The sequence below is a fragment of the Phodopus roborovskii genome, unplaced genomic scaffold (genome assembly GCF_943737965.1).
Source record: "Phodopus roborovskii unplaced genomic scaffold, PHOROB, whole genome shotgun sequence".
Lineage (NCBI taxonomy): Eukaryota > Metazoa > Chordata > Mammalia > Rodentia > Cricetidae > Phodopus > Phodopus roborovskii.
Window position 1 is genome coordinate 4,009,299 of NW_026126515.1, and position 24,624 is coordinate 4,033,922.

The 24,624-nt window shown below is 43.8% G+C and overlaps 1 protein-coding gene across 9 annotated transcripts in view; it reads left to right on the forward strand.

Annotated features, from left to right (window-relative positions):
* Positions 1–24,624, forward strand: part of Sipa1l1 (signal induced proliferation associated 1 like 1) — a 272,998-nt gene that overhangs the window by 172,727 nt on the left and 75,647 nt on the right. For all 9 annotated transcript variants that reach the window (XM_051196264.1, XM_051196272.1, XM_051196273.1 and 6 more), the window contains 3 exons: positions 9,954–10,084; positions 13,317–13,505; positions 23,924–24,098. In XM_051196264.1, the coding sequence (XP_051052221.1) occupies positions 9,954–10,084; positions 13,317–13,505; positions 23,924–24,098 (495 nt within the window). The remainder of the gene's footprint in view (positions 1–9,953; positions 10,085–13,316; positions 13,506–23,923; positions 24,099–24,624) is intronic.

Consider the following 24,624-nt stretch of genomic DNA (forward strand, 5'->3'; position numbering starts at 1 on the left):
TGGTTAATGACACCTGTGGTGTGCAGAAGGGAAAGGAAGCAGGCATTGTGGAGAAGCCCTTCAGCATAAGAGAACAGGGGAACGAGAGCTTCTGACCAGTTCATATTAACAACATCTTAGTCAATGTAGAGGAGAAAGGAGAACATCAGGAAAGTCCCCAACAGGGAAGCAAGTACCTGCCTAACTTGCCTCGTGGCCTGCCCCTAACACCCATGCTCAGGTCCCACCTAGGGGCTGCTCTGGCACAGTGTGACTGGCACAGCTGCTTAACTGCCTGAGGCCCGGGACTCAGCTAATTGTTTTTCTTGCAGAAACCAATGGCAAGTTCTTGCTAAAGGGAAATCAGTGTTGATCTCAATGCTGCTGCATATAGAGGCGTATGAGGCCCGCATAGGGCCTTCATTCTGCCCAGGAAAGGAGGCAACTTTTAAAAAGAGATTCAGACAAAAGCGTAGATAGAGCTGGGTATGGTGGCACACACCTTTAGTGAAACCCTTAGAGAAAGAGACCGGGTCTAAGTTTGATGCCAGCCTGGGCTACAGGGTGAGTTCCAGGACAGCCAGGGCTACAGAGTGAGATCCTGGACAGCCTGGGCTACAGAGTGAGATCCGGGGCAGCCAGGGCTACAAAGTGAGATCCGGGACAGCCTGGGCTACAGAGTGAGATCCGGGGCAGCCAGGGCTATATAGAGAGTTCCTGTCCCCAAAACAAAAACAAAAAGTAACCCCTCCAAAAGCATAAATAGGCTTGCTTATTATAGAAATAGTATGGTACTACAGAAAATAAAGTTTATTTTCTATTCACAGAACTACCCCATGCACTTCTACATTGATTTTAAATATAGAAATAACCACAAGTTTATTTATTACCTTTTCAGCTGTTCAGATAATATTTAGTTTCTATATTGTGAGTCCTTCTGCAGTTCTGAGGGGCTCTTGCTGCGTGTAGCTTCCCCTAACACAGGAAGGCTGAGGGCTAGTACAGGGAAAGTGTGACCACTCCACCAGCAAGTGTCATTGAGGGCTGAAAGGGCAGCGAGCAGGGAAGAGAGTAGAAACCCTCACTTGTAACTGTGGGAGTGCTTCCTTCCTCCTACCAGTCTCTACAGTAGCATTTCCTTCCCTGTCCCAGTGAGCACTGCGTTAGTCTTCTTCCTTCCTCTCCTGCTCTTCAAGGAGCCTCGACTGTCCCCCAAGCCTTGCCATCCCTTCAAGGCTCAGGCCCGCGCCCAGAGCTCTTTCAGTCACTATGGCACTCTTTTTTTTTTTTTTTTTTTTTTTTTTTTTCCCTTCCCTGCGGGGCACCACACAGCAACCCAAACATACCTCAACCATCAGGACCACGGGTAGATTGCTTGGGAAATGTCTTAAAAGTGAATGTTTAAATGATCCACATCCATGCAACAAAGACATCTGTTCAACTATGTTCATAGCAGCACTATTTGTAATAGTAAGAACCTGGAAGCAACCTAGATGCCCCTCAATTGAAGAATGGATAAAGAAGATGTGGCACATCTACACAATGGAATACTACTCTGCAGAAAAAAATAATGGAATCTTGAAATTCGCAGGCAAGTGGATGGCTCTTGAAGAAACCATCCTGAATGAGGTAACCTAGGCACAAAGAGAGGAACATAGTATGAACTCACTCATATATGGATTTTAGACCTAGAGCAGGGAATCGCCAGCCTCTAATTCACACCACCAGAGGAACTAGGATACAAGGTGTATTCTAAGAGATTCATATAAAGTCCCTCACAGAAGGGGGAAGGGACAAGTCCCCCAGAGCACAGGGGAAGTGGGGGGGGCAGTGAATGGAGAGAGAAGTAGGAGAAAGAGAGGGGGAGGAGAGGAAAACATGTGCGACTAGGAAGATTGAGTCAGGGTAGGAATAGAAGCAGGAGAGAGAGAGAGAGAGAGAGAGAGAGAGAGAGAGAGAGAGAGAGAGAGAGAGAGAGAGGAGAGAGAACATAAAAGAGGGAGCCAATATTGGTTTGAAGAGAAAACTGAACCCAAAGAAAGGTCTAGAGACCTACAAGACTGCTGCCAACTAACAATTTGAGCATCCATGGAAAGGCTACCATAAATGCCCTACCTGGATAGTGAGATCAACAACTAACTTATCCATGGAGCCCTCATCTAATACCTGTTGGAAACAGAAGCAAACACCCATACCTAAACACTGAGTTGAACTAGAACCCAGATGCAGATGGAGAGGACATGACCAGGTTGCAGAAACACATAGAGACAGCTGACCTGAACAAGGAGGAGATAACGGCCCCAGACTGATAGCTGGGAATCCAGCATGGGACTGACTCAGGCCCCCCTGAATATGGGTCTCAGCCAGAAGGACTGAGCAGTCTAAGGGACCTCAGACAGTGGAGCCAGGATGTATCCCTGGTGCACAAAAGAACCTTGCAAACACATCCCCCATGGAGGGATAACTGCCTTAATCTAGAGACAGGAGAGAAGCCCTAGTCCCTACTTCAAATGACCTGTCAGACCTACATGACCCCACCTGGATGGCATTGCCCTACATGTGGAATTGGGGTGGGGGGTGGGATGGGAGGGTGGTCAGGGTGCATGTGAGGGGGCAGAGAGGATAAAAGGGAGGGAAGGAGGGAGGGAGAGGGAACTGGGATCGACATGTAAAATAATAAATAAATAAAAAGTGAATGTTTGATACTAATGTGTAGTATGAGCCGAGGGACTGGGGTGTCCTGTGTAGCATTGGGTACAATGGCTGAGAGTCCCCTGTGTATGTGGCCCTTTGCTATCATTCTCCAGAAGCTCAGTAGTATATGAGGTTCCTTTTCTTTTCTCTTCAGGAAATGAGACCTCAAGTAACTGTTTGTGGTTCTGGTGGTTTTGTGGGAATGAACCAGCCATGATTGATGTCTGTAACCACAGGCCCCTCACTGAGTTTGATTTTTCACTCTTGTAGCCTTGCATATGCAGGCGAAAGGATTCTCCGCATCGGAACTCTAGCATTCTCCTAGCTACTCTGAATTGACAACCTTTTTAACATATTGTAGAATATAATTTTGAAAGATAATTATTAGACATTTGCCATAGGCTGATGGCAGTCAGTAGATGCTCCATTACTCATTTGCTCTTTATTTAAATTGTTTTCTTTATATTTTTGCTATGATCATTTTGATGGAGTTTATTAAGGTCAACATAACTTAATATAAAATTGGCTATTTTGGTGGCAAATAAGGAGACTGTTGGGGCCTGCTGCAGCAAATGCTGTTTTGTTTGGTTGATTGGAGGATTGAGTTTTGCAATTCTAGGGATTGAACCCAGATACTTCAGATTGCTAGACAAGCACTCTGAGATATGTCTCCATTCCTTCAAATGGGTTTAAGCAGTCAGACTCAAGTCCCCCTTCTCTCCTTCCTTCCTTGCTCCCTCCATCCCTCCCTCCTTCCTCCATCCCTCCCTCCTCCCTCCCCCTCCATCCCTCCCCTTCTCCTTCCTCCCCTTTCATCCCTCCCCCTCCATCCCTCCCTCTTTTTCTTTCTTCCTCTCTTCCTCCTCTCTCCCTCCTTCCTTCTTTCTCCTCCCTCCTGCCTGTCCCAATTAGTGCTCCTCCTATCAAATGTCCCAAGTGTGGGGATGTGAGGAATACCACTGTGTCCACTGCCCTGTTTTCAAGAGTTACCTGTGAAGAGGTGACTTGGAACTCTCAGAATCTCAAGAGTTTTTCCTAAGTGTGGACATTCACTCTTGCGCATCAGTAATCACACACTTAGTGCAATGTTTCAGAAAAAAGCCTGGCGTGAGGCCAGCCCTGTGCAGATGTCCCCATTGGTTCCCTGTCCTGGGCACTGAAGTCTCATGGATGCTCTGCCCTTACAATTAGAATAAGCCCTTTGGGTTGAGACATTGAGACTCTCTAAGTTGCACACTTCTCAAGAAGTTCCTTTAAACAGTTTTTTTTTTTTTTTTCTGGGGTGTTTCCCTCCTTCATTTCTGTTGCTGTTATTTACAGTTTTTAGTTCTTCTAGCTTTATTTTCTCCAACATTAATATTCATAGGAAGAAAACAAAGCATAGGAACTGAGTGCACCCAACATGCTGAGATGAAGAGCTTAATAGAAACCCATGCTCTACTTAAGACACCTCCCTAGTTTCCTTCAGATTCTCCAGTAGAGTATTAAAGGTCAAAGTTTAAAGAGTAACCTGTAATGACAACAGTATAGCTAGGGGTCCGAAATGATGGTGTGAAGTATGGGAAAGGATGAGATGATTGGAATTTGGGCTTGTGCAGTGGCTTCTGATCCTTTGTCTCCTGACAGAATGGGGCTCTCTTCAGCTTACTGCTGGTATTTGCAGCACCCACCCATCCTAGCCCTATGTTTTCTCTAGAGGAAATGGGGGAATCCCTCTGTTTAGTCAGTTGGGAGTAACCCTAATACTAGAGTGTGAATATTTTTATGGCTTTAACATGTGCTGGCTCCTGAAATGTGCGGGGTCCATCCACACTGCTGCCACCAGTGTGAGCCCCAGTTTGACCTGAGGCTTCGTTGTGTTGTTCAATTGTCCTAGGCAGAAGATAGCCATTTTACCTGGTTTGTCTTAACTTGTGTTTTTACTGTTCATTTTCCCCATTTGAAATTTTAAGTTGATGATTATATGTAAATATTTAAGCCATAAATTATAATTTATAAATTATTAAGTAAAACTTAAGATGTATCTTAACTGTTGCTAGTTTTACTCAGTTGAGACAGTTGAGAGTACAATGTCCCTAAGGAACTGTGTAACTGAAATATTAACTCACAGACAATAAACAGAGAAACCAGTATGAGCAATCCAGAAACTGCAGTAGAAGGCTGTGGCTCTGTGGCTCAGCTTGCCTCTTCCCTTTATAGTTAAAATGTCAGGTGTGGCTGTTTTGACTGTGTGTGTGTGCGCGTGTCCACATAGCCTAAGCTCAGATGAAGTGACTGTATCTGGTGCAGTTACTGAAGTTTTTAACCATTCACCTCTCTTGTCTTTAAGAATGTCAAATACTCATTGTAATTGTGAATGTAGTGACCATAAATAAATCTCCCAGAAACAGTAGAATTCCTAAGTGTTCTACGTATCATCTTGTTAGAGTTTACACTCCATAAGAAAACTTTAGGGGCTCTAGGCATGGCTCTGTATTTGCTGCGTCTGCTGCTGCTGAGTTTGGCTCCCGGAAACCACATAAAGCATCAGTGAGCATGGTGTTATCCCAGTCCAGAGTGGAGCCAGGGAGTCTCCAGAGCAAGCTGGCTGGCTACACAGCCAAATGGCCAGCTCTCAGCACAACAAAAGACATGGCCTCTACATGTAAGATGGTACGCTGTCTTGGAAGACCAACATCAACCTTGGGCCTCTACATGCATGCACACACATGAGCATATGTGCCTATATACATGTGAGCATACCTCCACATATATACACCACACGTATACACAAACCAAAAACCTTCGGGATAAGCATCTGTAAGACTGTACATTATTAGAAGTGAATATTGAGAGGAATCAGCATTATGGGATGGCACTACTATATCTTCTGTCAACTCAAAGAAACCTTTGCAAATCAGGAGTAAAGCAGAACACATGCTGTAAGTAAGTAGCACATCTTTCTGACCACCATATGTATTTGCCTTTTTGCTGTTTATAAAGTTGTAGAGACTTCTGGGAATACAGTGTGATTATAATTAATTTTTTTAAATGAGCTTTGATGTCATTAGTGGATATACCTGATTTCAGTGCTGCAGTTTAGGGTTGTGGCTGCCCTGAAATCCTACTTGCCATACCTCTAAAAGTGCAGTGGCAGTGTGGTGTGTTAGGTTTTTGCATATCGTTGTGCTGACTCAGCAGCGGTACAGTGTTAGGCGATGTAGTTAGTGCCTGTGTTACATCATCTGTCAGCAACATTTCCACTCAGGTCTGCGGCTCCCCATCCTCTCCCCTTCCTCTCACTTTCCTCACCCTGAATTCCCTGTCCAGTGTCCTCCCTTGCTTTCCTTCCTTATTCATTTTTTCCACCTCAGAAAAAAGGCAGAGCCAACTGTGCATCTGACTAGAAAAGCTGCCTGTCTCTTCTAGCCTAGAATGGAGGTAGATGGATGATAAGGGAAGAAATTTTAACTATTATAATTAATGCATCCCAGACAGAGACTGGGATGCAGAAATGGACGGGCAGAGCCAGGCATGGCCAGAGGCTAAGTTGACCATGCAGAATCTGACACATTTGTCTTGAGATCAAAATCTAAAATCTAAAATTCAGTTTACAATGGCTTTAGTGAACTGAACTCTTCTCTCCTAGAGACAATATGTCACATTAGGATTTTAAATCGAGTGAACTTTTGTTGGTGTACAGGAGGGTTTACTTCTGTTTGCATAATTCTATAAGCAAAAAGAGGGACTTATATCAACATGGCTTTTATTGTGTAATACCTACACAGCATGAGACCTTTTGAACTTGCAGTCTGATCCTGACAGAGTGGGTTGCCTTGGGGAACCAGACCGGAGCCATACCAGTGGGGCTGACATAGATGGAGATGGACCGAGATGCTGCTATAGAAATTAATAGCTAGAATCCCTTGTTTCATTTTTTACAATTATGTGTCTGTTTGTACAGACAGGCACTCACGTTCAAAAACACCTTTCTGGACTTATCAGACCAGAGATGGATGTGTTTGAAGACAGAGTCTGAGGAAAGTGTTTGAAGTTAGTTGGCAATTATCCCATTACCCCTGGCCCAACTCAGAAATAGATGAAGAAAAAAAAAATGTGCAAATATATGTCAGGTTTTGATGGTGACACCAAAACGGAAATGTATTTTTTCATTTTTAGTCTTTAGTTTTATTATAGCTTATTTTATATAGGGCTTAGTTTGTTGTTGAAATAATTTTCTCTCCCACTTAATACTAAAGTGATTGTTTGAATGTATGCTGTTTGTTTTATAGTGTTTCTAGACCTTTGTTTTTAAGATATATGAAATCTTTGTTTTCACTAATCTGTTAGGAATTCTTAATACTTTGAAAGTACTAGTTTTACTGTGTAAATTCCTCCTGTGCACTCCAGTTTTCCACTCTTATTTTTAGAAGACACCTCAGGGCACTCCAGGTGAGACCATTTAAGAGGATGTAGACAAATGAAGTATGGTAGAGGGAGTTTGGACAACTGAAATTTAAATGGCCCTCAGATGTGAGAGCTCTGGGACTAGAATGGCTGTAGCTAATGACATGTCATGACAACCTTTTAGGAAGCCGTGAAAAATACCCAAGGCTGCAGAGAACCCATGAGTGGATGTAAGCTTCATGGTGATTGGTCAGAATTGCATTTTTAAAGGCGTGTCTAGCTGCCCTGTGAACTGGGAGGAAAGTAGTAAGGCAGGCATGAGTATAGCGAGCATGGGAGAGGCAGCTGAGATACTTAAGGGAACGAATTCAAGGGGCATGCCTGGTCTCACCTGTGGCTCACCTGGGTGAGTGAGGTGGATGTCAGAGCAGCTAGCAGTGCTCTCTAGTTCCCGTGGGAGGTTCACATGGAAGTAGCAGTTGAAAACCCCAGAATGGGTGGGCTATTCAAGAATAAGAAATAAAACGAAGCAAAAACAGCCAAAGAGGTTAAAGAATAATCAGAAGGTGATTTCATATTAGGCAGTGAGTAAGAATGTTCTAGAAAAATAAAATGGCCATCTGTACTAGATGTTCCAAAGTTTGAACAGCAACAACAAAACTCTCTGGTTGTTCTCACTCTGAGGCAGCCATGTAGTGGAAGTGAGCTACAGGGATCTAACATGAAGGCTCACACGGAAGTTTCCAGTGGGTGAGAGAAGAAATGACTGTTTAGTTTTGAAGGTTGAAAGGGAGACGGAATACTGGGAAAGAGCAGGTGGAGAGGAATCATTCAAGATGAAAGGGAGTGCAGAGTGAGAGGCCAGCATGGAGGGAGATGAGGCTTTGGATTATAGGGAGAAGGAAACTTGTCTGGCTGAAGGTAAATCTGCATCAAGGTGGTGGGTGGAGTGTGCTTCTGAATCCTTTGCTTTCCTGTTGATGACCGCATTGGTGCTTGCCTCTGTTGAAGGAGTGAAGTTTGCAATAGTAGCCCCGCAGAAGCAAAGAGCTGACCAGGGAAGGCTGAGAGAGAAAGCCTCAAGGCTGAGGTTACTGATGACGAATCTGGAGTGCTGTGTCTCTGTGAAATTTTCCAGCAGCTGAAGCAGCAATCGCACCCACCTGACACACATGGACTGTGTATGAACTAGTCTTTGAAGTAGCAAGGAAGCACAGTGTGTGTGGCCCACATGCCCCTTTGACAGGCCCACTATTGTTCTGCACTGCAGGCTTGAGATCTCCTCTGAGGGTTTCTTGGTTGCTCCTTCAGTAAATGGTCCCGATGCTGTCTTGTTTTCCTTTAAGTTTTTGTCGACTTTTTTATACTATTTCTGTCTCCCCACTTCCTGTTTTTTTCCTTGTTGTCAGTTGTCCTATCACATTGCTGTCTGCATGCCCTGAACCCTGGACTTTGTCAACACCGGGAATTATCTGTCACCTCCCTGAATAGAGCTGTGGGCTGGAAGACCAGACAACCAAGCTTGTTAGAATTGTGTGCAAAGTAAGAGTAAATAATCTGTGAGTGTGACTCTCCTGTGCTGTGCTCTGAGGGTGTACGTGGATGTTTGAGTTCATGGTGTTTCTTGGATTGTTTCTCAGTTGTCCATGTATGAAATGCTTGTTGCCTGTATCCCATTGTGTTTTCTTACTTTGAATTTCCATGGATTATAATATTTTAGAGCCTATAGTGTTTATGGTTCTATCTTGTATAATTCTACATTAGTATTATTTGCAAAGTATTTTCATGAGCATTTCCTAAATTTTAAAACCATACAACCAGATACACTAAATTATTTATTATTCTCATGGATTTTCAAATGTATATTTCTTGTATACCAATAACATGTTTTGAATATGCATTTTGTATGCCAGTAGTATACCATGCCATGACTTAAGTATGTAGTCATGTCACGTGTACATGACATAGAACACTATAAAGCAAATGTTTTGGGAGTTTAAAAACTAAGTTATATGCTCTGCTCGTCACATACTTCTGTGTTGTATGGATTTCCTCATCTGTGAACATTTCATGTACAATTTTCATTTTTAGAGGTATATATTCAAGTGCCAGTAAGTATTAGTTTATTGTTTTCTATGGATAATTCTTACAGTGCCAAGGATTGGCTCTAGGTCCTCATGTACACTAGGCAAGCATTCCTGTCACTGGTTTGCACCCCTTCCCAGTTAACTCAGTTTTGACTTCCACCTACCTTCTTGTTAGATGGAGACTTTCCCAACACCTACCCCCCCCCCCCGCCAATGCTCACAACTTCCCCCTGCAGCCAAGCTAAGGCTTGGAGCATTGAGAATTATATGAGTCACAGGACACAATGGTTGGCTAGAAGATGCCTGTTCTTCCTGTCCACTGTACCCTCTAGGTTATGTGACCAGTGTGTCTCATTCCATGGGAATTGTCGGTAAGGCCAAGGAACCCTGGGAGCTTGGGGCTCAAGCGGCTCTTCTTTCCAGGGCAGTGACATCACTTTAACCGAGGAGAAGCCCCTCTCCTCAAACTCTATTGCATATCTAAATAAAATGTAAAAAGCCCTAACCAAGGTACACATAAACTGTAGCCTATTAAAATGGTGGGACGTGGAGAGAAAGCACATGAAGGAAGAACTTAGAACTGTAAGTGTGGAATAGTAAGAACCCAGCAGGCCTTCTCCACACAGTCTCCTCTAGAATAAGCCCTAGGTAGTCTTAGTGTTTATAGCTCAGTGAAGGATGATAGTGCTTATTAAACATGCTTATATCTTTCTGATATTCCTGGGAAGTGATCTTGAACCCAAACAATATGATGGTTTCCAGTGTTAGATAAATTTTCTAATACTGTTTTATCTTATTTTACCTAAGAACACTGGAACTATTTTGGGGCTGATGAGAATCTTGGTCCAGTGGCCGTGAGCATTCGAAGGGAAAAACCAGAAGAAATGAAGGAAAACGGATCTCCTTACAGCTACCGCATCATTTTCAGAACGAGTGAGGTAAGTGGCAAGTGAGTAAGGTTTGAGACTTGATCCAGCAGGGGAAATGGAACAGAAGCAGGGGCCCGGGGCGCAATTCAATAGAATAAGGTCACAGTGTTCTTAGAACAGAGAAGACTCAGGAATGGCGGCATAGTTGAACTGATAGTACTAGCTAGGACCTGAGTTCAGTCCCCAGCACCCACACAACAAAAGCCAGGTAAGGTGGCATGTGCTTGAAAGGAGGTAGAGGTAGGCAGATGCCTGGAGTTTTCTAGCTAGACAGCCGTGCCTACTTGGCAAGTTCCTGAGCAACCTTGTCATTTAAAAAAAAGAAAATAGAAGATAGCCTCTGTGGAATGACACCTGGGTAGCCTGTGCACATGTGTGCATGCACACACTCCTGCAGGAGAAAAGTCCTGTAGTAATGGCCCGGAGCAGGGTCGCCTACATCTGGCTTTTTGGTCTAGCCTGCAGTATGTGTGGTGAACGAGTGGGAGTTTCCATGCAGAGAAAGACAGACAGGTCCAGAGGAAACCAAAACCCTATAAAGCACAGATTTGGGGCATCTGAAAAGCACTCAGCACCTCCAGGAAGCTGAGTTCCCACAGATGAGGATCACCTCAAGACTTCATTCGGCCTTCCTCGTCACTGTGTTACTGAGCCAGGGAGAAAGGAAAAGGCTCCTTCCTGCTTCTCTGTCCATTCTGCATGTTCTTTGCAACCCAGAGTACGCTTTACTAGAGACAGAAAGTGACCTTTCTAAGAGTGAGTCTTTTCATGTCATAAATTCATCATTTACTTATTGTGTGCATGCTTGTGTCAGATGAGGCTCAGAGCGCAGCTGTAGGCCTTGCCTTGGCTCTGTTCTTCACCGTGTGTGTTCCAGAGATCCAACTCTGACCCTAAGGCTTGGCAGTGTGTGCTGTGTCCACTGGACATCCTGCTCAATCTGCCAGAACCCTCCAGGAGCCTGAATATGTGGGCTTCTATTTTAAGATGAAGCTCAAGTCTCACGTTTTCAAGAAGGAGAAAATCATATCGCTTAGAAAGCATTGAAACCAGAAACCCATATGGACACATTGGAAGCTCAGAGGTTCTTTTCACCATTTTTATTCCCATTTTCAATGTATTGCCTCAGCTCCTGATTCACTTCAGGATTGTTCTCATGTATCAATAAATGCCTAACACCCCTGAGGTAACAAGAAAATAATAATGGTTTTGAAATTAGTTTAAATAGAGCGTTTGGCTTCGTGTCCCTCATTGAATACACAGGGCAGGTTTTGGAGGTTGGCTTCACTTCCTAATTGTTTCTGAGCTTGAACTCTGGGGAAATTAAAAATAGGGGTTTTAAAGGCAAGGCCTTTATATCTAATGTGTTGTTTGCAGTGGCCAGGGAGGAGTGAAGCCCGCCTGTGTTCATGAGTCTCCTGTGTCAGAGGTGATGATGGCTCAGAGTCAGTCCTTTGCTATCTTCCCAGATCTACTAGACTTCTCAATCACCCTTATCTTATTTCCAAGTGGCTTGTCTGTTGCTCTCTAGCAGGTACCTTCCCACATGTCTGGCAACTCCACCCCGTACACACACAATACTCCAACTGAAGCTCCATCCTAGCTTCCCTTTTCTGTGGTGGTGTTGCCTTACCATGATCTTGTCCCTCTCCACCTGTGTGAAAAGCCGAGCTGGCATCTTCTCTGCAGGCCCTTTGTTCTTAGGCCCTGCACTGACGCCCCTGATTTCGCCTGGCAAGACTCCTTTCTGTCCCACACATTACAGTGGCCCCTGCCAGAACCCTGCTGGCTCCCGCTTTTCCCTTCTGCCCTTTCCCCTGAGCGGTGACTCTGTCCAGGCTCTGCTCCCTCCTTCTGGTCTTCCAGTCACAGGCCTGGCTCTCTTTCTTCTGGCCTCATCACTCATCATTCCAAGGGATGTGCTATTGAGAAAACCATTGCACTTGTTATATAGGGTTAAACTAATAACCTTCAGTGCCTGGCCAGTTTTGTAATTTTGTTTGGGCCAGAAAGCTGACATCACACTGACTTCTCTCGTCTTGTTTCTGCCCTCCAATCTAGTCTGTCAGCAACCTCTGCAGTCTTGTCTTCAAATACTGTGTGTCTAAATTCAGCTAGTTCATACACAGTCCACGTCTCAGGTGGCTTTCTTGGGAACACCTGGTGACACTGCACAGGGGTTGGGGATGCAAAGCCCTCCCCCAGCTGCGGTGCCTTCATTCCTTCGTCCTCAGCCCCACCGACCCCATTTGCCCATCCTCAGCTCAGCTGACCGCCTTTCCCACTCAAACCCTGACTTTCCTGTTTCTGTACCTTGATGTTTTCCTATAGAAATGTTTCTGTATTCTTTTAACCCATTTCTTTTTTTTTCTATAACCAAATCTAATGTCACCTGAGGTTTTTCCTAGTGTCATGTGAGCCATTGTCTTTTCTTTTCTGCCTTTAGATTGTCTTGTTGTATTCTTCAGTGAACACGTGTGTGTATTTCTCATGTCTCTCCCTGTTAAATGCCATACACATCCCCAAACATGTACTCTGTCTGCTGTCACCTTACAACCTCCCAACTTAATGGAAATCTACTTCCTATTTTATTTCTTAGACCATCAAATATTAGTCAAAATTTACAAACAGCTTTGCCACGTGAAACTTTGAAAATCAAGACCACTTTATGCCTAGGTTTATGTTTCTCTAACAAATCACTATTAATAGAGAGTGTCATTGCCTGAGTTTATGTTTGATCATAGCCGGAAATATTTTAAGAAGTCATTTCCAGCGTTGTTTACTGTGCAATCATTGCCATTATGAGGTATGAGCAGCCCCATGTTGGGGAATGTAAAACATTTACCATCAATAAGTATCCATCCACATTCTCAGTATTCTTGCAGTGTCCCCCTGGGAGGCCTCCCCATTCCTTAGTGTGCTTCCTAGTGCTGTGCGGTGATGCAGAGTCCTTGCTTTTATCGATCCCTGTAAGGGCAGGCTACGCTAGTCACTTAAGTGAATGACTCAATACTATAATAAATGTATCATGAGTTCTTTGGAATTTGTTTGGAGGTTTTTGGAAGCATTGGCCTCATTTTTCCTGTATTACTTCTCTCTCCCTTTACCTCACCGACTTGACCAACCACCAGCCATTTTTTTTAGCTTGGGACAGAGCTACTATCTAGGCCTGCAGAGCCCACGGCATATTCAGTCTCTCGTGCTATTATGAAGCCTCACCATAGTCCTTTATCTCTTGTAGCTCATGACGCTGAGAGGGTCTGTGCTGGAGGATGCCATCCCCTCCACAGCCAAGCATTCAACAGCCAGAGGACTGCCTCTGAAAGAGGTGCTGGAGCATGTGATCCCCGAGCTCAATGTGCAGTGCCTGCGCCTGGCCTTCAACACACCCAAAGTCACGGAGCAGCTCATGAAACTGGACGAGCAAGGGGTAGGTGTGGCAGTGCAGGAGCCCATCCTTGCTGCTCGGTTTCCCACTAGGTTTCCAGAACAGACTGTGATGTTTCTCCGTAGGTGGGTTGAACTGTGCCGTTTATTGTAAAGGATACTCTTTGTGATTGTCCATCTGTGACTAAGCTGGGAGATAGAGGCTTCAGCTCTTTTCATGGTCACCCACACATGTGATGGGTTTCTGAGTATGTGGGGGAAAGTCACGGCAGTATTAACAGTAAAAGTAAGTATAATGGCATTACATTACTAATAATTAGAATGCCAACGGCGAGCACTAATGAATGTGTTCACCAGGTTCTATCCAAGTGTTTAAAGTCTGTTATCCCATTTTACCTTCCAGCCTTAAGGGAGTGGCACTGTTACCCTCCCCATTCTAGAGACGAGGAATCTGAGGCATGGAGAGCTTATGTAATAAATTTAATTTCACACTGTTTATAAGGTGGGGAACCAGGATTCAAATGCAGTCATCTGCTCCAAGCTTGTACTGTTAGCTGTTAGCCGTGCCATTCCCAAAAGCTTAGGTTTTAGAAAGTCTACTTTTCAGTACTGCCAAAGATGAATTCTACCCAGGAGTTTAAGTGTAGAAATTTAAAACTAGGGTGTAGCATCATTAAAATGCTCAGGATTGCTGCCTTCATTTTTCTGTCCCCAACCATGAGGTCCTTTGAGTGATTGAGTGATTAGGTGACCTGTGTAGAGTCTGCAGAGTGGGAAAGGCTGCTGTGACTTGAAACTCTTACCATCTGACAGTGTGGGCCACACTCTGTTTGGAGTAATTGAGCACACAGCTAATTCTGTAGACATAGGGCCTGCATAATGTTACTTCTAACTTCTTTTAGCATTTTAGCCTCATGGCACCCTAGTAGCAGTAGTAAAAGTAGCTTGAGCATTGTATGTCGATTTTGACTGGGTATTGATTAATATTTTGTGAATAAGTGTTCTCTACCTTTCCTTAATCATAATTCTGGTCTTACTAAACTAAAATTCAACAACCGATTTCAAGGTATTTTAAGTCTTTCCCTCCCTTCAGTAAGGGTTTATGATGACCCAGAAGTTGATGGAGCTTCCTGGGCCCTCTTGTTTTCTCTCATGTTCTGCACATTACATCATAGCTAATGTCCCTTCAGGTGAATACACAAAGAATCTCATGAGTGTCTGTCTTTGTAGCTTGTCACTTTGGAGCACATCGAATGCTTCAGAAGGTGGCTGCTGCCTGAGCTAGAGTCCTCTGAGGACTCTCCCAGCACATATTCTGGACATCAATAAAGGAGGAGGAACCAGGATGGCTGGGCTCAGCTTTATTAGTTCAGTTATTTCAAATTACTGCACTTACCCAGGAGGGAGAAACCCACTCCGGCACCGATTGCACAGTCATATACCTAACATCCCTAATCTCTGCAGGACAGATGACTTCATATAACGAAGGTGTTTTATTGCCATTCCCCTTGTTTTAAACATATTAAATTTAAATTTTCATGTTCCAGTTGTGGATTTTTATGGGACGTCTGGCACATTCTGTGTCCTCTTAGTGATTGCAGAGTGTTGGGCCGCAGATGGTACTGATCTGTGATGAGCATTTCATGGTCCCTCCAGCACATGAAGCTCAGTAGGAATGCCGTAATGAGTCTAACTCAGTTACATTGATTTAATTCACAGCAATGACCATTATTCTATAATTATTGCTTTCCTTTTCTTGGCTACTAAAATATTTCTTCCTTCATAAATTATTAATTCTAATATATGGTCATTGTTTTCTTTAGTTAAACATTATAATATGGCCATCAGAGGATCTCCCTAGTTTTACTCTGAAAAAGGCATCTTAAATATGTTATCTCATAAGATGGGATTTCAGTGTTAGGCAGCCATTTCTGCCAGGCAGTGGAATCTAGCAATGAAAGCATGGTGTTCTGGGTGGTGAATAGTCCCATGTCTACAATGAGCTGTTCTACTTTTGCTTCTGTCTTTCTTGTCCCGATGCCTAGCCCCCCAGGCTGGGATCCTCCTGGTACTTACTGCACATGGGAACTGTGAATGAATGCCTTGGAGCCACTTTGAGGGTCTTTGGAAGTATGTACTCTAAAAAGAAATGCACTGGGCTGTAGTTGTGCACACTTTTAATCCCAGCACTCTGGAGGCAGAGACAGGCAGATCCCTGTGAGTTCCAGGACAGCCAGAGCTGTTACACAGAAGCCCTGTCTTGAAAAACCAAACCAATAAACAAACAAACAAATAGAAGAAAGACAAATGTACTGTACAGCCTACAAATCATTACAAATCATTTCTCTTTTCCATCTGTCTTTTCTTTTTTAATGCAAGCTTTCTGTATGTCCTTGTATTAGATACCAGGAAACTGGACTTGATAAAAGATTCTTTTAGATCTCACTATATTATATTTCTACCCTTATTTCCAGGCATAAATATGCCTGGAAAAATAAAGCAGTTTCATTCACTATATTGTGGTATTTTGTCTTTCAAATCTTTTGTGCTTGATTCTTTCTTTACAAGTAGATAAAGATGAACCTAAGAATAAAAATGAACCTAAGCAAAACTTGTTTTTGTAAGGTGTACAACAAAACGCTGTACAAGCATCAAATCACGTGCTTGTTGTTTGACTGGCAGAGTCCCGCATGCAGGAGTGGAAGGAGTCATTTCGACCCCTGAAGAAACTCATTTTGAGACATAATTGTATGCTCTGAGGCTTACCCAGCATTCCTATTTCTCTATCTTTTTTGGGATTTTGCTCTTTTTGAATAGCCACTTTAATTCTATTGTTATGAGAAAAGAGAACATAAAACTCAATTGACAAAGGTTCATACTGTCTACTGTTTATTGGGGCTCTGAAAAGGTTTCAACTTTGGATTTAGTTCACCCACCTTACTGTCAGGTCTCTGTAGGGTGGAAGCAGACTGTATAGGTGTGCATTGTACTATTAGTACACTCTGATCACTTTCCTGGTATTATCTGATTTAATCCTCACAGTGTCTCAGATCAGTTTATTCCAGTCATCAGCCTGCCTTATGTTCAAGACAACTGAGCCCCAGAAGCGTGGGGTGTTTTCTGTCCTCTCACTCCTTGCAGAGGCTGAGCACTGGCCACAAATCTGCATAACACCACCTTTTTAAGAATTGCATGTTTTCTTTACTTTTTCTTGTCTTGAATTACTTTTATCCATAAAGGAAATTGTGAAGTACTGGGAATTTCACTATTTATTCCATGAACTTTTAAATTGCATAGCTCATTCAGGTACTTTTAAATTGTGTCAGAGTCTTATCTCCAGCAATCATTGAAAACTGCCTATATCCCATCTGTTTTTTGCATGGGGAATGAGAGATTGTGTCATGATCTGTTTTCAGGAGTTGAGAAATGTGTAACACTGAGAACAACACTAGATGCTTGAAAGAGTCAAGGAATCTTAGCTGTTATTGATAGTTAGAAAACAATCACTTGCTGGTCAGCTTTGCATGCACCATCTCATTTAATCTTTGCAAACCTCCTGTGAGAGTGTTCCTATTAAAAATAGACTATTGTGTGTCTATACCCCGCATACCACTCCTTGCCGCTTGATAAGGACTGGTACACAGCCAATACCCATGAAGACTCAAGGTCGTGCATTATTGTAACAGAGGTCAGGGTTAATATAACACCTGCCAACAAAGAGAGACGTGGATGCAGACCAAAGGGCGTGAGTCCTGATTGGCTGACAGGATCAGAATGAGGTGCCTCTTGATGTGGAAGAGGCTTTCATCAGGGCTGAGTAAGTGATCTGGTGTTCCAGACCCAAGTCAGGAGGAACAAAGTATAGGGGTAAATAAAGGCTCACTGTGTTCGTGGAACAGCAATCAGGCTCACTGAGCTGGAGTGTGAAACACATGCAGGAGAGAAGTAGAAATAGAAAACATTGAGCAGTGACTGACCCAGGTACTGGATGAAATGATTTCCACAGATTTCCAAGCCCACATTCCTAATCCCTGTGCGGTATGCCCCATTCTGCTCCTCTTCTTGACTGGGGAGGAGCCTGGAATGATGAATCCAAGTGTTACCGACTGATAGAGGCTTCAGAAAGCAATGTGGGGTATAAAGTGTTAAGCCCAAAGAAAACAGACTAGGCCTGGCTTACAGATGTCAAAGCACACTTGCTAGTTTGTGGTAGAGGGGATCAGTAGCCCTCCTTTCATTCAGAAATGTCAAGTCACATATACTCAGGAGGAGCCTAATGAGGAGCGTCCATTTTAAAAGGTGTTTATTGAAAATACTCAAAATGAAAACGTGTTGTTTCTCAATTTTGAAAACAGTTAATTTTCAGGTTGTAGAAGTTAGAGAGGAAGTGTAGTCGTTTTACTGTACACCTGCAGTGCATGCTAAGAATGGCTATCAGGAGAAGGGCACTGTTCTTTAATAATGGATAGCACTGGTTCTTTGATAGGGTGTGAATGGAAACTCTGCTAACTGCCTGTTCACTGCCACAGGGCATTATTTTATTGTGAGGCTAACTGAGTTTGACCGGCCACTGCCATCTTTATTCAGGCAGCCTATTTTGAAAAATGACCCATAGGGGAAACATCCTATCTAAAACCAATTTTCTGTGAATGACACTTGGGCAGAGCAGTGACATCTCTAGAGTTTAAACCTCTTAGATCATTAGAGTCCCTTGTGCACGTTGGGTGTTCATGCGGTTCCAGGTGACTCCTGGACCTAGGCATGCATTCTCGGGAAGGAAGTACAGCCCTTTGTTCCGTGTGGCCCATCCATGCCTACCTGACTGAGGTTTGGTTGGATGACAGGATGGGTGGACCCTGTGGGTAAGGCCACTGATGGCAGTAGCATTGGGGAACCAGCACTGTGGCAAGATAACAGTTTGTAGTGACTGAGGGCAGCAAGGCTAAGCACCATAGGCATTAGGGGCTCATTCACAGTCAGAAGGGTGGCTGATCGGGCCGGCAATTCACTCTTCTTGGTTTTAAATTATGGGTTGTTTTTGACATTCAACTTTAAAGTGGAAAGTTAGGTGTCTCTCTCATATAATTGGCATGGTGTATTCAGACAGCCCAGAAATCTAGGTGATCTGACCACACTTACTGAGAGTCTCAATTCTTCTGCGTTTGATTGCCCTTTGCCCTGCTCATGACAGTAGCACACTCATAGAGTCCTGATAAACACTCTTGTGTTTCCTTATCCAGATATAATGGAGTTTTCCTTCCCTGTTTCCTTGGATACGTCCCATTTGCTTAGTATGTTCTGTAGACCTTTCCATGCATGCAAAGGTCTAGTCATCTCGACTCTGCTTAATACTCTATTGTGTTGCTCTGATGAACTAATAATTTGTTTCTCATTTGATGATCTGTGGAGTTGATTTTAGTCATTTACAGAATATGTATCAATGAAGACTTTTTTCTATGTAATTGAAATTCATCTCAATGTCAAGTTAGATGTATTTATTATTAGATGGATCTTTTATTTTGGAGATTTTTTCACAGTGTATCTTAGAATAAGATTAGATTATGTGTGTGGAATATTTTATTTGCATTATGCCAAAGATAAAAATAGATTAGCACATAATCTGTGCAAGTATACATAATTTTGAAAATATCTGTCAAAAAACCCTTCCCTATCCAATATCCATGTTTTCCCTCCCTCCTTCCCTTCCTCCCCTCCCCTCCCCTTCCGTCGTCTTCCCTCCTTTTCTTTTCTCTGCATTGGAGTTTTGTTTGTATTCCCAGTGAGGACAAAATTTCAAACCATCATTTTAAAAATTTCCAGTGCTGATGATGTGTTCCCAGTGTCTGGCATTCTTGTCTTCAGGAAGAAGTTGAGAGAGTTATGTTTCTGTATAGCAAACCAAAGTGAACACTGTCCATGAGTTCCTGCTCGCGGCAGGCAGGAGAGCCCTGTAGACACCACCCCCGACCCCCACTAACCCATGGAACTCAATGGAAGAACATTTAAAAGCAGGATCTTGCTTCTGAAAAGACAGAAGAATGTTCCCACTCTCTCTGCTCATTACAGCCAATAGTCCTGAACATAATATAAAATGAAAACAGCAGACATTTAGGAGGTAGACTGGCTAGCAACCTCGGGGTCTGTGGATGGTACAGCTATGAAGGTCCTGGCTTTTCTTTCCACCTCCTAGTTTGGGATGGGAACAAGCCAAACATCTTGAGTCCTGATAAGCACGGACAGAATTTTTAAAAAGATTTTATAAACTGAAAAAGTAAAACCACCAGCAGAAGCTGTTTGAATAGCCTCCCTGTACCTGGGGAGCTGAACTTGCGTCTCTGTGGATCCTGTTTCCCACAGAGTAGTATCAGACACTAGGTACTTAGGCAGTCTCTTTAAGGTTTACCTACATTTCTGTGAAGACACATGGAGGACCGGAATGCTGCTGTCCTGCCTGCCCAGACACAGCAGCATCACCGGAGGCCTAGTCGGCTGCTGGGACTTGCCCTGTCCACCAGTGGTATCCTTTTCCTCAGAGAGAGGACCTGTCTGTCATCCAGTCTTGGGTGGATAAAGCAGCTGGTTCACCTTGTAACTCTCCTAACAAGTGCTGTATACCCTGAGCACTGGTAGGGTCCAGTGCCACTGACGTGGTGTGGACATTCACTCTCAAGAAGGCAAGAGTCTAGACACCCCAGAGAACTCATGTCCCATGCTCTGAGAACTGTGGCACAGTGAAAGGTCTCTTACTATTTCACACTTTACAAACATCCAGATCGAACATTTAATTCTAAAGGTCACTCTATTGTTCCTGTGGCTCCTTCTGGTAAGCTGGGTGAGACATAAGATTTCCTTAGATGCTCCAGAGAGCTTATTTACTGCGATGTGGTTAGCTGATTCTAAACCCTGGCTGGATCTGCCCTTGTCCCAGAAATACAGGAATTTTTCAGTTGGGTTGTACTGCTTCCCAAAGTGCCTAGAAGCAAACCCTTGCAGAGTTTGGCTGTCTTTTTGGATCTTGGGATTTTTCAGTAGATTGAGTATCCCTATAGCAGAAATTGAAGAATGCTCACATTGTATCTATTTATTGATTCTATGTGAAAGGAACCAGTTTGGTACTGTTGGTTCCGATGAATGGGTGTACCCATCACTTCTGATACGGCTTGAAAGTGGCTTTACTTTGCTGAGATTCAGCTGTTGTTCTGTTGTCCTAATGCCATCAGTCTTTATAGACATAAATTCTTATTGCCAGGCCTGGTGGCGCACACCTCTAATCGCAGCACTCAGGAGGCAGAGGCAGGTGGATCTCTGTAAGTTTGAGGCCAGACTATTGTACATAGTGAGTGCCAGGCTAGCACTGCATAGTAGCCCTGTCTCAAAATGCTAGCAAACAAGAAACAAACAAAATAGACATTTGCTACTTGACCAGACACTTGGATAAGGCCCCCAGGGCAGCAGTGTATCCTGAGGCACAGAACTTGATTCCATTACTGAAAAGCCGAGACATTCTCATCAATAAAATTTACATTGCATAGATCCACCCTGTTTCCAGGGTAGTTCTGAGTTCATTGTTACTGTTTTGCATTTTATATTTAAATAGTGTATATTCCCATTCATAGCCCACACAGTTATAATTTTGCCTTTCAAAGAAATTGAAGGTCCGTTTCATAGAACCCTGCTAGCAATCCCGTGCTGCTCAAAGCTGTTGACAGTGGCTCTGGTGTCACTGGCACCTGCCCTTTCTCTAGGCATGTTTGTGTTACACTCCTGTGACTCCTGCACAGTGCCGAAAATGCCAGCAGGAAACATGGTCATTAGCTAAGGATTTGAGGAGTCCGGAGTTCAGAGAATGCCACCTGCATTTGATTTAATTGTCATATTGTCACTTTAGGAGAACAGAGCAGGTGGCATCTGGTATAGTTTTAAACGGAAGAAAATGTGACAGTCTAGCAGATTTCCTAATCCTCTTATAAAGCACTCTTACTCTCAAACCAGTGAAACCAGAAACCAGCCGGTGCAACTGACCATAGCACCTATCCGGTGAGTGAGTAGAAGGGCACATTGTGTTCTCTCCTGGAGTCTGCCTGGCTGGGGCTTTCAGATTGCCTTACTTATCTTATTCCACAGTGGACTCTTTTAAACATGATAAATGAGTCCTGTTGAATTTTGCAGTGAAACTGTAGGCCTATAAGACATTCTTTAAACTCACCTACAAACCCAAAGTGATAAAATGGTCCCCACTGAGCAGGGTGACTTTTGTATTCCTGGCCTCTGCAGGCTGATCTTGGTGGTGCAGCCAGATTGCGAACTCAAAGCCCTTCCTGTCTGCAGATCACTATCTCTGATGATCCTCCCTGCAGAGAGGAGATTCTGCCACTAAAACCCAGTCCTGGGAGCTGGCTGTGCTAAGGACTGCCTTTGTAATGGACAGAAAAGAGCCTGCCATTCTCTACTTATTCTCAGAGACCTGGAGCACTCAGCTCAATTCTAAAGCCAGGATGCAACCTCTCCCTGTGGGGTTCCCCTTTTAGCTTGGCCACATTCTGACAGTTGGAGCAGCCAGCTGAGCTGAGATGGACTGAAATGTCAGTGATTTTACTTCTATATTTTGTTTGCTCCCCTCCCCCCAAGTGTGATATAAAAACCCACCAACCAAATGTATGCCTGTTACCAGGTAAGTGAAGCGAGGGTACTGCCATTTTATATGCTATTCCCCACAGTCCAGTCTTAGTTTATCTACCTGCAAGGCTCAGGCCTGTGGCTTTGCTTTGTCCTCACAGGTATAGGGACAGGTAAGCAGTTGAGCTGAGGCTGGGACTGTTGAGCTCTTTTGTCACCTAAGCAGGGTGAAAGGAAAAGCAAGCAAAGGATTTCTCTCTGAACCATGTGGCTTAGAACATTGATATAGGCCCAAGGCCCCAAATGGCAGGGCCTGAATATGTTTTCAGAACTCAAAATTTTTCAAATTGCAGAAGGATAATAAAATACATGCACAACATGCTAATATTTCTAGTGTGATATGGGATAGCTCCCCACAGTCGAGCATATGAATATTCATGCAGGGGATATATGAATATTCATATCAAGAAGAATTAATTAGAAGTTAGGATATCAGTCTTTTATCAGTTGCTGCCAAGTATGTTGGCGTAAATTGATTTATTTTTCAACCTGAGAATTACAAATAAATGGCCTTGGACCCATGCATTGACTGGCAGATACAGAATAAAACAAGGCAGGTTTAGTGGCATACCCCTTTAACCCTAGCACTTGGGAGGTAGAGGGCCGGTCTCTTGGGAAATGGAGGCCAGCCTGATTTATATAGGGATTTCCAGGCCAGCCAAGGTACACACAGAGACCCTGCTTCAAAATAGATAGATAGACAGACAGACAGACTAAAGACTACCCACTGCACAGATTACTTTCCTTCTATTCACTTTTCTATCAGATGAGTAAGATCAAGATCAAGCTGGTAAGCTGTTCTGGGGATCAGACGATAAATTTGTGGCCACCTTACCTGGCATGGGGGCAGTACCACTGCTCATGGGGCATAAGTAGGAGGGCTATTTGGACTCAGGAATGTGGACCAGCTTTTATGCCATCCTAGGTTGGAGTCCAGTGAATGCTAGGCAAACACATAGCCTGTTATTTTTTCTTAGATTAAATTCTCAGATCGGTATCTGCAGCACCCTTTTGGAAGAGGGTTAAGAGCTCAGCATTGGCCACACTAGATCTCAGTGTCTACAGTTTGCTTTATATTGAGAGTTCAGTATTGTTTTCAAAGTTGTTTGTAGGCTGACAAAGCATTTCAGTGACAAAAGGATGTCTTGATTACTGTTATTTCATATTTAAGTCTTGGGATGCTTCGCTTTAAGTACACTGGGAGTATTTGCCTGGAGCTGATCTGCCATTAAGAAGCACCCCCCCCCCCCCCAGCTCCCTTTTGCCTTTGAGCAGTTTGGAAGAGAAGCTTCTCTGGCTGTGTGCTGGTGACACAGATAGACTCTACCCAAGCTCTATGTTACTATGTTAGGGTCCCTTCAAATGGAGGGGTGCAAGTCTACTCAAATTCTTAAATGACAAGTTTATTAATGGCTTTTTAAGTTCAAAACAACTTACTCTAAAGTGTGTCTAGATAAATAGACCTCTGCTTTTAAATGTGTAAAGGCCTCAGATTTGTAAAGGGAAAGAATATGGAGGATTAATTGGCAGTTCTGGGCAGGCTGTTCATCAATCTTTCATAGTTGGTAAATCAAGAAAAGAAGTTCCCGGAAGCCCCACCAGCTGCTCTGATGCTGTCAGACATGACATACAGCCATTCCAATTCAATTCTTTGTCCTTTTCTTGTAGCTCAGGAGGGTTAGAGGCTTTGTTCCTCTGTTGTTTCTTCCTGAGAAGGGTGCTGGCTATTCGCTGGGCATATGTGGCCTGAAGGCCCTTGTGTCACCACGCCTCCTGTCTCCACAGCTGAACTATCAGCAGAAAGTGGGCATCATGTACTGCAAAGCAGGCCAGAGCACGGAGGAGGAGATGTACAACAACGAGTCCGCAGGCCCAGCCTTTGAGGAGTTCCTTCAGCTTCTGGGAGAACGAGTTCGGCTGAAAGGATTCGAGAAGTATCGTGCACAGCTTGACACCAAAAGTAAGAAACACTCGCACCTTCCTGCTATGCTTGATTACCCCTGCTGTGCTGATGGACACCCGCTAAACCATCTATGAAACTGCACTGGCAGCGGGAAGCTGCTGGCGAAGGAGGGGGAGACAGGCTGGCTGGGAGCTGTAGCGCTAGAACTGTCAGCCTGTAATCCAAATGGCTGCAATGGGACCGAAATGCATTGCTGTCATCAGAGCTGTGGGTAGGTCAAGGCACAGGCACAGATGGTGTCCAATTGCACCAGAGTGGAACTGCAGAGATTTCACCACACATATGTGAATGTTAGGGGTATTTAAAGATCCAGAAACCTAATGTGATTGTAAGACCTGGACATCTTTACGTTAATGGTTTGTGATATCATCCTTGTCCTCTTCTACATAGCCAACCTTTCCATAGCGTTCTTGTTTACTTTTATTTTAATATTATTGTGTGTACATGTATTTGGACATGGTGTGCGTGCATGCGTGTGTGTGTGTGTGTGTGTGTGTGTGTGTGTGTGTGCATGTGTGTGTGC